Below are 13,899 nucleotides of genomic sequence, written 5' to 3'. Positions count from 1 at the left end.
CAACAGGCAGCCAGGCAGGGTTTTGACCTAGCAAATCATACACAGGACACATTCTCAACTTAACCCAGATAATAGAAAGCGATTACGAAGCAAAGAAAATCACAGGTGTAGTTTTCATAAATCTAACAGCTGCCTATGTTACGATAAATCATAGAATAATGATTAATGACCTACGAGTTGTATAAAATCACACACGATTTCTGTTTCGTAAAATTAGTAGAAACTTTACTAAGTAGGTAATAGAAGGTTTTTTGTAAGTCAGAACGAAAAAACAGCAGATGGAGAAAGCCTAAAAATGGTCTACCGCAGGGCAGTTGTATACTAGCACCAACAATGTTCAATATATACACCAACGACCAACCAATATCCAAAGACCAATCAATAAACCATTACATATAATATGCTGACGATACCGCTATTGCAGTGCATGACAAGAGTTTTGAAATGGTGAAAAAAAAAGATAACTATGACACTTAAGAAGTTGGTACTTATTACCAAAGAAATCACTTACGACCAAACCCAGTGAAAATCCGGGAGGCGGAAAAAATGACCACGAAAAAAAACCCCCGGAAAAAAAACCCAAATTAAAAAACACACGCCGGGAAAAAAGCCCACGGAAAATAAAGTGTTATCTTTGAAATCTTATATTATGAAATATTTTATAAACTGTGGTTGATTGTTAATTATACAATGGATTTACAATTATATAATATATTTTTAAAATAATTTTATCATATAATTATTTAATAAAACATAGGAACAAAATATTAAAAATACAAACTCTTCTCGTTTGTGGAAACATAATAATAACTAATAATTATAATACGAGAGATCGCATAGTAATAATAATTAAATAATATAATAATAATAAATTATTAATTTAAAAAAATAATTTTCGATAAGTAGTCTATAAAAAAAAAAGTTAAACTTATTTAAGCAAAATCAACATTTATTAAGGGTTAATTAATAATCATTGATTACATTTGTCTCATTTGAGACAATAATAAAATGGTGTCAAAACGATAACAATCAATAGTTAATACTATTAGTATTACTAATACTACTTTTATACAATAGTAAATTGTTGAATTATAAGGTTACCTAATTATAATAATAACTTGTAGGCTATATCTATACATAAAAAAATTAAAATTAACTTAACTGTATAATAATGATAATTAACAATAAAAAGCTAAGTTAAAACAATATAAAATTTAATTGAACTGCTAAAAAGTAGGTATGTATAATTTAATAAAGTATTATATTTTACTACTGTGAATATTATTTAAAATATGTATCTATAAATAAATGTAAATATATTATGTATAATATATTTTTGGGGGCTTTTTTTCCGGCGTATGTTTTTTAGTTTGGGTTTTTTTCCGTGGTTATTTTTTCCGCGATTCGAAAATCCAAATATGCTCCTTCAATCTGAGGAATAGGGAAGCAAACCGCCAATTAAATGTAATCTGGGACGATATAGAACTCGAAAATATCCAATATCCCAATTATTTAGGAATAACCCTAGATAGGTTCTTAACATACTGAGCTCATTGTGAATAGCTAAAGAAAAATATATCGTCACGAAACGGACTGTTATGAAAACTAACAGGAAGCTGCTGGGGAGCCCAGCCACATACATAAAGAACTACTGTCTGCAATGGCTATATTCCTATCAACAGCAGAATACGCATCACCAGTATGAGGGAGATCTGTCCACTCAAAACAAATCGATGTCACACTAAATGGAACGTGCCGACTGGTTACAGGTTGTCTAATGTCTAAGAAATACCTAAGTTGAACAAATATATGTATTTGCTGGAATTGCACCACCGGCAATCAAGAGGGCAGTACAAGCAGATTGGGAGAGGTAAAAAATGACGAAAGATGATAGGCATCCAGTGAATGGAATTGAAGCAAATAATTTCCGGCTAAAATCGAGAAACAGTTTCCTAAAAATGACGAAATTCTTAACAACAACTAAGGAACAGGAAAAAATTATGCAATGGACAAACCAAATTAGAGACAAAAGATGAGTCTCCAGCGAAGCGTTACCATCAGAGAATCAATTAGAATGGCCCATTTGGAGAACTTTAAACTGAATGAGAACATGAGTTGCACGCACTAAGGATAACATGAAGAAATGGGAACTACTTGAAGGAATATCTACAACTTGTGAATTCGGGATGGAACAGTCAATGAAACATATTCTACAATGCCCAATCTGTCCTTTCTCATGCACACAAGATAATGTTATAAATGCAAATGACAACGCCAAAGGCGTAGCTAGTTTTTGAGCTGAAATATGAACCAGAAAACGACAATCATTTACCATTTATGTGACTTCGAATTATTTTAATCTGTTTATTTATTTGTCTTTATATTTATATAATATATAGTTTTACTTTATAAGTATACTTTGTTATTATTTAAAGACTGTACTTACATAATGGTGTGCCTAACGCGAGAAAAAAAAACATTGACAAATTTTCATCTAGTAAAATAATACGTGTAGATTAGGTATAGATATATAAAAAAGATTATGCCTAATGTAGGTACCTATGCTTTTATTTTATGTAGACATACATGCATTTATTTTTATTTTTTTTAACACTTAAATTTTATATTATTTTAAAATAAAATTCACATTATATGATTTTTCTGTATAGGTACATTTTATAATTTACCTTGTTTACACCAATAAAAGTTTAACCACACCTCTTTGGAGATAATTTTAAGTCTGTATGAAATGAAAACGAATTTGTGTTGTAAAAAACCGGAACCGTTTGGAAATTTACCTGTTCGTAAAACCTTTTTGACGGGAGTCGTTTGGAAATTGATCTTTTTGTAAAACGAGAGCCAAATGGGCTACGACAGCATATGGACCATTAGGGTTTATATGGCCATAAAAAAGTGATTAACCGGCAGACTCGACATCCACCTGGCTAGTAGCTTCATTAATTTATGGTAAAAAAGTCCAGTATTCTTATTTTTAAAGTAAAAAAAAAAATGTACTTGTTTAAAAAAAGCTAATATATCTATTATTTTATAAGTAGGTAGGTACATCAATAAACTAAATCGGATATAAGAGTAAAACTCAAGTACTCAGCAAACCAACTAGGTAATTAAGATAAAAATAATGGTGTTTGATTATTGCATGTATATGCAATTGGTAGGTCAGTCATTTATTAATTTAATTAATATTTATACAAATTTTAATTTATATATTATTATTTTATTCATCAAATCCCAATTTTCCTATTATTTAATTTTATACTGATTTGAAGTTCCTTCACTGGCAGGATTCATTCTGTGAAAAATCTTTTTTCTCTCATTAATTAGAACTGATGGTAAAATAAAGAATATTTTAAACAAAAAAAATTTATAAATATATATATTGATAGTCTACCGGCTTTGCCATTGATCTTCATTATGTTCATTGAAAAATAATGTAAACTGACTCCAGGACAAAATATACAAGTTGAAATTCTATTGTAAATAACTTTAAGATTAATTAATCTAGGTAATTTTAATATAACATTTTTTTTTTTATTAAAGATTAGATTTATTAATTTCTGTTACATTTGAACCATGCAAATAATTCCTTCTATATATTTTTTTAATTTTTTGGCTTGCCCCATGTTGTACTGAATATTGTCAGCATGGGGCATTCATGTTTTCCTTATGAAAGACCTATTTTATAATATATCTAAACCAACTTGGGGCACTATTTTAAATTTTTAAAAAATACTAGACAATTTTCTGAATTTAACAAATATATTTTGTACCTGGTGAGTGTATATTAATAAAGAAAAAAAAAAATAAAAACATTCTTGTTTACTAATTGAATAATTAAAAAGTCTTTTAATTTGTAAGTAACATTAAAAATAAAAAAATAATAACATTCTTGTTAGGTATTAAATAAGAGGTGGGTAACTTTCTTGTTTACCAATTAAAGAAATATTAAAATATGTAAATACCACGAAAAAAATATAAAAAGATGGGTTGAATAACAATGGCCCAAGTTGGACTAAATAAGTTAAACGTAATTTATAGAAATCTATGCAGGATTATAATTATTTATTATATAAATAGTAAATTAACCACACATCCAAACATATTTTTTATTATCAATTTTTATGTAAAACGTCCCATTCAATGAGTATTAGTGTAAATTTTCAGACCTTTTCAAAACAATAGATACAAATCATAAAATGAATTAATAAAAATTAATAGGTACTTACTTTTAAAATTTGATGCTGCGACACTAACAAAGTGATTTTAAATATTTCTAAGATAACAACAGAATTCTTCTATCACATTAATTAATTGATGAGAGACCGTTAAGAAGGTAAAACTAAAAGATAATACTTTTTCCCCAAGTTGGCCCGTTTGATGGTAAGTTAAAATAATAATTTTAATTCTTATAAGTTATAGCTGAACATGCACATATTGCCTGTGGATTTACCCTTCCTTAAACATACTTTGTAAAATATAAATTGCAGATTTTTAACTGTCCAACCAAACTACAACCAACCTACTTCTAACCAAATATAAAATACAAGTCTAAAATTATAATTCTTATGGTTTGTGACATAACTGATCCAATCTACATCTGCTCCAAACATGGATCAGCTATCCCTTTTTAATTCTTCCAACAGTTCTTTTGATACCTACCAAAAATATTCATTAAAAGAAACAAAAAAAATATTCATATTTTCAGTGGCGTACCTGAGGGCCCGCAGACCCTGCGTTGCGGGGGGGGACCTTTGGTTATAGGGTTATATTTGGTATAACAATATATTAGGAGCCCATTTTTAACATTTCTTAATTTTTGTGGGGGAGTCCAAATTTTTTTGTTACGCCACTGCATGTTTTAAGTTCTGTTATTTTTTTAAACCATACGTACTTTAAAAATTAGTTTTATATTTTCCTATTTCGTTTTGTGACTTCAATTTAATATTTTTACCCTTATTTTTTTGACTAACATATAAGTTTTAAAACTAATTGTAGTACACAGCTTAAATAATAATAGAAAAAAATGGAATATATTTTTATTATCTGTTACCGATGGGCGATGGTAACAATATATAGATAAAAAAATTATTATTTTTTGTGAATAAATAAATCTCATTGCCCCTCTTTGATATGTAAATTTGAAAAAATAGTTTTGAGGTACACATCTTAGGGTATGCTAACTATGCACCAAATTTCAGAACCATTAGTGTGATAGACTAGGGCACTAGGCTGTAGATCACTTATATACACAAACATTTCCTCTATTAATACAAATAAATAATAAAATATACAATTTATTTACAATATTACAGATAAAATATCAATACAAAACAAATATTAGTTAATTATGAGGTAATTTTTGTAGTAAATTACAAAAATGAAAATTATTTTATAGTAATTATTTGTGTTTAGTTAAAAAGTATGAAAATACTTAAATTAATAAAAACAATAATTTCATTTTATTTATAGAGTATAATCAAGGAGTTGTTAACTTTCGTCATCATCAGACCACCATATATCTGAATCGGCCATTGTAGTATTCATAACTTTTATGTTGGTTATTGATTTTAATTGTATTTTAGGTATTTCTAATTCTTTAAGGGTTAACGTTTTCTTGTTATTCTGCTGACTTCCAGAGTCTTTCAATTTGGACATTTTTGTCATAATAAAATCGGTATTTTGTATTATTTCTGGCATAGAGCAATTATTATTATAAGAAGTTATTGATTGTAAAGAAGAGCTGCTTTTACTCATCAAAGAACTATTAGAAGAATAAACTTTTTGTTTTGCTATTGGAGTACAACAACTATTTTTTAATTTTTTAATTTCTAATTCCAAATCATCGCTAAAGCAAATATTTTCAGAATAAATAGAGTTTGAGGAAAATTCATTTGCAGAATTATATGACAAATTTGAGTTTGAATCATTAAGAAGACTTAAGTCACAGCAACTAGAAACTAGATTATCTTCTAAAAATACCATATCACTTGGTTCTCTTGGCAAAAAAATATTTTTCTAAAGAAATAAAAATAATAAATTATAAATTATAAATTAATATAAAGATTTAAACTTACCAAATATTGTAATTCTATTGGATTGAAAATTGGATATTGATGATTTTTGTACTGGGAAATGTCTAAATAAATTAGGTATTTTTTTAATTAGTTGAATTTGGTTAATATTTTATAAGTGCATAAATATTATTTAATTACCTTCAAACATTTTTTTTGTGTGGAAGTTTTTTAATATTTTTTTTAATGGTAAATACATATTATTAACTTTATGGTTTACAATTAATATGCCAGAGTAAACATTATTTTCAAAGGATTGAGGAATAAAACTGAAATTTAATTCACCGTACTGGTTTTTTTTTATCAAGATTTTAATTGCTGTTTTTAAATCATCATCATCCAAACAAAGATTTATATCAATATAGTAGGTTGGAAGTATAAGCTGTAAAAATTTGGGTGGACATGTCCTCAATTCAAACATACTGCCTTTGTTAATGAATCTCTAAATACCAATTAAATTTAATATATAAAATCAATAATACAAAAATTAATTAACAAACAAAGTATACAATACCTGAGAGTCAATTAAATAAATTTCAGGACATAAATTATTATGATGACATTTTGATATAATACCACGTGCCCATAGGTTACCCATAGGGTTTTTATCAACTTGAACGATTACTACCTGTAAATAAAAAAAAAAAAATAGGTATGTATTATGAAAACATTAAAATTATTATATCATTAAAACATAGTAATATAATTTAATTTAACATAGGTAGTGAATATTATTTATTTTTACACATTTACTCTTTATGGATTTAAACAATTTACTCCCCTTTAAATAGCGGACAAAATATTTATAATTTAGTGTCTACTATTCAGAGGTTCTACAGTAATATATCTATTAGCAGTAAGTATTAAGTAACTACTAACCTTTCCAGTTTCAATAATAGGATAGTCAAATTTTTCAAACCACTCACTACAATTATTAAAATCTAAAAGTTGTTTATAATAGCATTGAAAATATCCTGTTGAAGCATTATTAAATCGTTCAACAACAATAAATAATCCACGGACTTTGTCAATTTGACTAATTATATTTATATCATACACGGTGTTTAACTCCATTTCAGTGAACACAATTCTCAAAACTATTGAAACTGCAGTCTACAATGGACAAGATGACAAGACGTAGACTTTGAATGTGGAACTTTGAATTTGATGGGTAATAGCCAGTTTGCTCAGTTTTTTACTTTCTGCACTTTAGAGGTTTCTGCTGTTTTTGGAAATGTGGCTTTAAAAAAATAGTTTTTACCTGAAACTGAATTACTATTATCTATGTTTTATGCTGAACCATTAATCTCAATACGAAAACTAGACTATGATATGATAATTTAGTTTATCTATAGGATCCCAATTAGTCGATAACCACGGACTAATATATACAGGACTTGTAGTGAATTGGTGAGAGGATGGTAGAGGCAGATACTAAATGTCTTCGATAGGTACAACGGGTCACGGACTATGGATTTATCTTATAGTTGCAATAATAATATCTTCTCATTTTTCAGTTCTCTTCATTCTTCAACGTGATTACAACTCTGACTCCTATACTATATAGAATATAAGCCTTGGCCCAAAGCAATGGACAACGGACGTGTATTGTATACATAGATAATAAAGAAATTTTTATAGCACTATTTATTATCTTTAATCGTGGTTATAACTTATAAATAATACTATAAATTTGTTCTTTATAATCGTGATTTATATACAATCATAGACATATTATGTGTATGTATACAATACGTCCGTGACCCGTGTCCAAAACCACAGAACCTAACCGTGTATCACGAAGTTACTGATAACAGTGATAAAATTTTTATCTATAACTGTGATAATTCTATTATTTTCTAAGATTTTACTATTTAATATTTTTATTTTAATTCTTATTTGCTACTACCTGTGGTGTTTTGTAATTAGTATTTACTCACTGCTAAATATTATATTATATTGGTATTTACTTTTAGAGAATAAATTAACAAAATTAATTCTTTGTGATCGTATAATGGTTACTTTTTGAACGCAGTGTTTAGAATAACTGTATTTGAAATAATATTATTTTGTTTTAATTATGGCTATTCTATTGATCTAATGATATTAAATTAAAAAGATTTTAAAAAATCGATTGGAAGCATTGAATTTGTGTACTTAGATATATAAATATACGGGATAATTGGGATGTATTGAAATAATAAATAATAAAACAATTAGAAAATCAGGTTAGTGAAATAATAATTTAAGGTTTGTAAGAATGAAAATCAAAAACTTACTTTAAATAAGTGATTAATATTAAAAAAATATTTATTTATACATATTTTTTTTAGAATTGAAAAATGGAAAAAATTACTTTACTTGAGTCTTTTAATATCAGTAAAAAGAACAAACAAATAAATGAAAAAGATTATAATAATATTATGGATTTATTGAATGAGTTATCTGAACTTGATCCAAAATGTAAGTACCTATTATATTTTATGTATTAATTTTTTCCCAAATTTCTGAAAATAATTCTAATGATTCTTATTTGTTTTGTGAATGGTAGGTATTTTTTTCAATGGCGTAGCTTAACACTTTCTTGGGTAGGCTCAATATTTTGATAAAAGTATTATCAATGAATAATTTTATTAAATAAAAAAGTAACAGAATATTGTGTATTTTCCCTTTAATATACGTATATTATATGCATTTATTTTAAATTTTAAAATTAATAGTACCTACCTATATTAGTCATATAGACTACACATTTAATACAATATAAAACATTTTTTTTTTTTGGAAAAAAATGGGTAGGTCCGGGCTTACCAGACCTACCCACTGGTTACACTACTGTATTATTTCTATATAAGTCAGTTGTTTTAACTCTGATTTTTGAGTTTTTTACAAGTATAATACCCATAAATATAAGCCCTATCTCTGAAAATATTATTTACATCCAATAGATTCAATAATTAAACATAATAATGACTATTTTCAGGTTTGTCAGAAGATGATTATGAGAAATTAATTAAATATTTGCCTTTATCTCCTACACATAACAATCAAGTTTTAGCTGCCGGATGTAATGTAATTGCTTCATTATGCTCAGTTGACCTGGCAAGACATTATTTTGGAGAGAAAATAACCGTGGCTATTGTGAACATATTAAAATCACTTTCAAGTCGTATTAATAAAGATAAATATATTCAAGAATGTTTGCTTCAAACATGTCGTGCAGTTGGGAATCTTTGTTATTACCATGGTTAATAATAACATTCATTTCAATTATAGAATAATTAAGTTTTAATACTAGTGAAAAATACAAAACATGTAGTCATGTATATAATTTATATTAATAATAATGTATAATTAAGTACTTACAACAATATATATATATTTAAATTAAACGTTAAATACTAGATACAACCATTAATTAAGATAGAATTCTATTTTAATCTGTATTTATTTCCAATTTATAATTAATATTAAAAAAATGTATTGTTCAAGTTGGTTATGAATTAAAACAAGTTTGTCTGTTTATTATAGTATAATATGAGATAAAAATTGAATTTAAAAAAAAGTATTTACAAATAAATATAATACCTTTATTTCAAACAATTTTTAGAGGAAAATACTAAGTGTGCATTAAAGGAAGGATGTCTTTTAATTACGATGGGACTTTTGAAAACAAACATTAATGAAAACATTCAACCGGTCGTCATTGGATTATTATTAAATTTAACTCATTTGGATGACTATAATTATAAGGTTTATATAAACCTAATATTTTATAAAATAATCTATTAATATGTAAGAAAAATATTATACATTTTTTTTACAGTTTCAGGATAATATGATTGAAGAATTAAATTTATATGGGATTCAATACATGGAATATAAGAATAATAACTATAGATTTTATATAAATTTGGTATCAGTAATGATCAATATTGTTAGAAAGTCCTCAAGTAACACTAAAATAACAGATTATGAAAAATGTTATTTTATTGATCGTTTATTGGAAACATATAATATGCACATCAATATTACTTCCATTTGTATTAAATTCATTAAACAAGTGTCTAAAACTTATAGTAAATGCATAAAATATATAATTTCAATTAATATACATTATTAATTTTTATAAATAAATTAATTGTATTAAATAAAAATAAAAATATTTTTAGATGTTTATAATTGGATATTAAAAGAAAAACATAAAACATTAATAGAAGTATTAGATAAATATGAAGAAAATCAAGAAGAAGATCCAAAACGTATTGTTAAAAAAATATGTGATATCATAATTTTACTTTCCAATGATGGTATGGATTACGTATTGAATTTTAAACTATGTTAATACGTTGCCTCTAAGTTTTTGTGATCTTGGCTTATGTTTTGTCACATTTGAAACATTCAAATATCCACTATTATAGTACTATTACTTTTATTTAAGTTAAAAAATGTGTTTGTAATAGATAATTTAAATTTAATGTTTTGAATTTATTTACTTAATATTTTTAAAATGTTATAGTTTACACAGTGACAAGTTACTGTAATACAAAACATATATTGTAAATTAAAATTTCATTTTTTAATAATTCTCTCATTAATTAATATATTGATGGGTTTTTTTTTTTTAGATGGTTCTATGGAAAAAAATAAACAACTTGATGTTTTATACTTAGTAGAATGGCTACTTAAAAAACTAAATTCTAATAATTTATATGTGAAGTTGTCAGCTGTAAGGTCATTGGGAAACTTTAGTAGATTTAGTAAGTGAATATTAATTTTTTCGTAAAGATTATAATATTATTTAATATTATATTGAAATGTTTAAGAATATGAACCAATTCATACAACTATAAGTCCTGCAAACATTATAATGAAACATTTAACATGGTTTATAAATAATTTAGACCAATCAATCAAAGATAAAAATTCATTGATGGAAGTATCTATACTTTGTTTGTTTAAGTGAGTTTTGAAAATATTTAATTTAGTTTTAAATTTATTTCTATTTTGTGATTTATTTAATTTTTCAGAAATATTTTATATGTTACAAATTTTGAATCTGTGTATGAGAATGATATAGATAAATTGATTAAAACAACTATTGATGTTTTAAATCACACTACATTTAATCCAATAGTAATGAAAGGCTTGGACGTAATAACATATATCATAAGAAAAGGTAAACACATAATTTAGTTGGCATAATAAAAATAAAAATCAGAAAGATCTTTAAAAATGTAAATTATATTATGTATTAGATACGTGTTCATAAACATAAAATCATAGACCAAAGTTAATTTTCTTTTATTAACTTGTCATTGGTATCACTATACTATATTAATATATTATATACATTATATCTATACTACCGATATGAAGTGTGTATCCTAATTACTATGTTTTTTTAATTGTTATTTATCAATTACTTAAGAACATGAACCCTTTTGATTACCATCTAAATATTTTAATTTTCAATTTAATATATAATTAAAATATTAAAACCCATATTTTAAAATATATTCTATTTAAAATACACATAAAATATTATTATATTTAAATTTTTATTTTTTGTTCTACTTAAACTTCTATTCTTTTTTTTATGTTATATTTATTTTTGCTTGAGTATAGAGGCACAAATTAGTTGTAATTATGAGGGAGTAAAACAAAACTATTGAATACTCACCTATGGAAAAAAAAATTGGTTGCTATACTCACATAATATATACCTATTAATAACAACTTTATTTTAAAATAAAAAAAATATTAATTGGAATAATAAATATCAATTATAATAATTAATTATACAGTTTATCAAATTACAATAGAAAATATAATTACCAACAAAAATAAAGGGGGCAATTGCCTTTCCTGGTCCCCTAGATTTATGCTTCTGCTTCAGTAGTTTGACATATTTTGCTTATTGTTACACAATATGCATGTATATGAAATTATGAAGTGATGATCATCTTAAAATATTAATAACTTTACAGGTCAATTAAATTTAAAAAAAATTATTTACAAAATTATATTTGGAAACATCTTGATTTAAAATATTATCAATTCTTGATAAATTCAGCCATGCTTCAGTAGTTTTGTTAAATTTGACTAATTTGCCATGTAATGTATATTACTATGAAATGTGTATGATAATTTACAGGTGTTAGCTAATTTGCAGCAATTATATTGTACTATCTAAACATACATTATAAGTGTAGTATATCATCTTAGATTGCAATTTCAAATTTGAATTTGTTTATGATATCACATAAATTTCAACTTCAATTTTAACCTCAATAAATATTGGCAAGTTTTAGTTAAATTATATTTTTTTTTTTAATAAAATGTAATGCCTAGTGTGAAGTTGGCAATTTAAAGTTTAGTGGAAGATAGTTGAGAAAGGTATTCCAACAAATTATAAGTTTATTTAAACATTAATAGATATATTTTGAAGTTCTGCTAATATTGTAATACCAACTTCGTCACTATATAGTAAGATAAATAATTACTATCTTACAATAATAGTAATGTATTATACAATAATATTATTTTATTTATTGGTGCAGAATTTAATGATTTAAGGAACCGTAGCCCATACATATGACATAGTAAATTTTTGTTTTTCAGTTTTAGTAATGTGCTTTTTGTTTTGATACTAGACTTAATTTATTTATTAATTAACTTTTAGGTAAAAATATTAACTAAGTTTTCTTGTTGGTTTTTTACAAAATTTTAATTTTTAAGTGAGTTATGAGTATGAAAAACATTAAACATTTTAAAATGCTCATCATTCAGTTAAAAATTAAAATATTTTTAAAAATCAATAAGAAAACTCAGATAATGTTCTTCAAAATTTGATAATTGGTCTATTCACTCTAATATTAAAACGAAAAGCATACTATTGAAACTGACGAACAAAAATTTAGTACCTATATTGTGCATGTGTAAGACAGAGATAACACATACGGATGCAGCATCCTCTTAAATTTTAATTCAGAGTAGGTTAAACACTATACTCTCAAATTGCAGTTATCAAGTCAAATAACTTAACTGATAATTATTTAGAGTACCTATTGTGTATAATAATAATATACATCCAGTAACATTCAACATATCTCTTTCTTTATATTATAAATTTACATTTCATTATAAATAGTACTTAATAGCTTAGAATTAATAATTAATATTGGCTGGCCCTGTTGTAGTATTCTAAAAAAATATGGCATTCCTATGCTAATAAGCTTTTTAATTAGGTAATTGTAATAATTATTATTTTTAAGTCTGTAATTGTTGTATTATTATTATGTTTGATAATAAGCAATAAGAATCTTTATCATATTTTTATTTTTTCTAGGTGGCATTAATCAAAAACAACTTGTTTTGTACAAAAATTCAACCTTTATAAAATTAGTGACTACACATTGTAATAGTGTTGATGAAGACATTCAAATATTAGCTAAAAAATTACTTTATTCAATTAATGAGGATATAAATGAATCTGAAGTTATTGGATCAAAATCTGTGGAAGATAATATATAAACTTAAGATAAAATTTGAACACAATTTGATACATTATAATAATATGTAATTATTTGCCAAAAACCAAATTGGATACATTAAAAACATTTGATATTATTCTTGTATGTTACAAAAAGTATTTATTAAACACCATTATTTTACTTATTAATTAGCTAATAATTTAATTTTGTTTATTATGTTGTTATACTTGTTAATAAAATGATAACTATTTACTATATTCAACCTAACTAATGAAATTAAATATTTTTGTTTTCATCTAAAATATCTGTTGCAT

General features: G+C 24.9%; 2 protein-coding genes across 4 annotated transcripts; one reads left to right on the top strand and one right to left on the bottom strand.

Annotated features, from left to right (window-relative positions):
* Positions 1 to 5,296: 5,296 nt before the first annotated feature.
* On the bottom strand, positions 5,297 to 7,821 carry LOC114132754 (uncharacterized). 3 transcript variants are annotated; one of them, XM_050199189.1, is made up of 6 exons: positions 7,147 to 7,820; positions 6,969 to 7,063; positions 6,604 to 6,717; positions 6,231 to 6,531; positions 6,093 to 6,154; positions 5,297 to 6,033 (listed from the first exon to the last, which is right to left on the bottom strand). In XM_050199189.1, exons 3-6 carry the CDS (start codon positions 6,685 to 6,687, stop codon positions 5,506 to 5,508), a joined length of 975 nt encoding a protein of 324 aa, XP_050055146.1. In that variant the 5' UTR covers positions 6,688 to 6,717; positions 6,969 to 7,063; positions 7,147 to 7,820; the 3' UTR covers positions 5,297 to 5,505. The 3 variants fall into 3 exon arrangements, with proteins under 3 accessions (XP_050055146.1, XP_027854111.2, XP_050055147.1); XM_027998310.2 differs by having other exon boundaries at positions 6,969 to 7,821; XM_050199190.1 differs by lacking the exon at positions 6,969 to 7,063 and having other exon boundaries at positions 7,147 to 7,821.
* Positions 7,822 to 7,958: 137 nt separating this feature from the next.
* On the top strand, positions 7,959 to 13,852 carry LOC114132752 (uncharacterized). Its single transcript, XM_027998309.2, has 10 exons — positions 7,959 to 8,317; positions 8,423 to 8,552; positions 9,073 to 9,336; positions 9,700 to 9,842; positions 9,916 to 10,168; positions 10,262 to 10,399; positions 10,718 to 10,849; positions 10,916 to 11,051; positions 11,120 to 11,268; positions 13,441 to 13,852. Exons 2-10 carry the CDS (start codon positions 8,432 to 8,434, stop codon positions 13,623 to 13,625), a joined length of 1,521 nt encoding a protein of 506 aa, XP_027854110.1. The 5' UTR covers positions 7,959 to 8,317; positions 8,423 to 8,431; the 3' UTR covers positions 13,626 to 13,852.
* The last annotated feature ends 47 nt before the right edge of the window (positions 13,853 to 13,899 follow it).

The sequence above is a fragment of the Aphis gossypii genome, chromosome 2 (genome assembly GCF_020184175.1).
Source record: "Aphis gossypii isolate Hap1 chromosome 2, ASM2018417v2, whole genome shotgun sequence".
NCBI lineage: Eukaryota > Metazoa > Arthropoda > Insecta > Hemiptera > Aphididae > Aphis > Aphis gossypii.
Note: the sequence above shows the minus strand (reverse complement) of the source record. Positions and strands in the feature narration are given on the sequence as shown.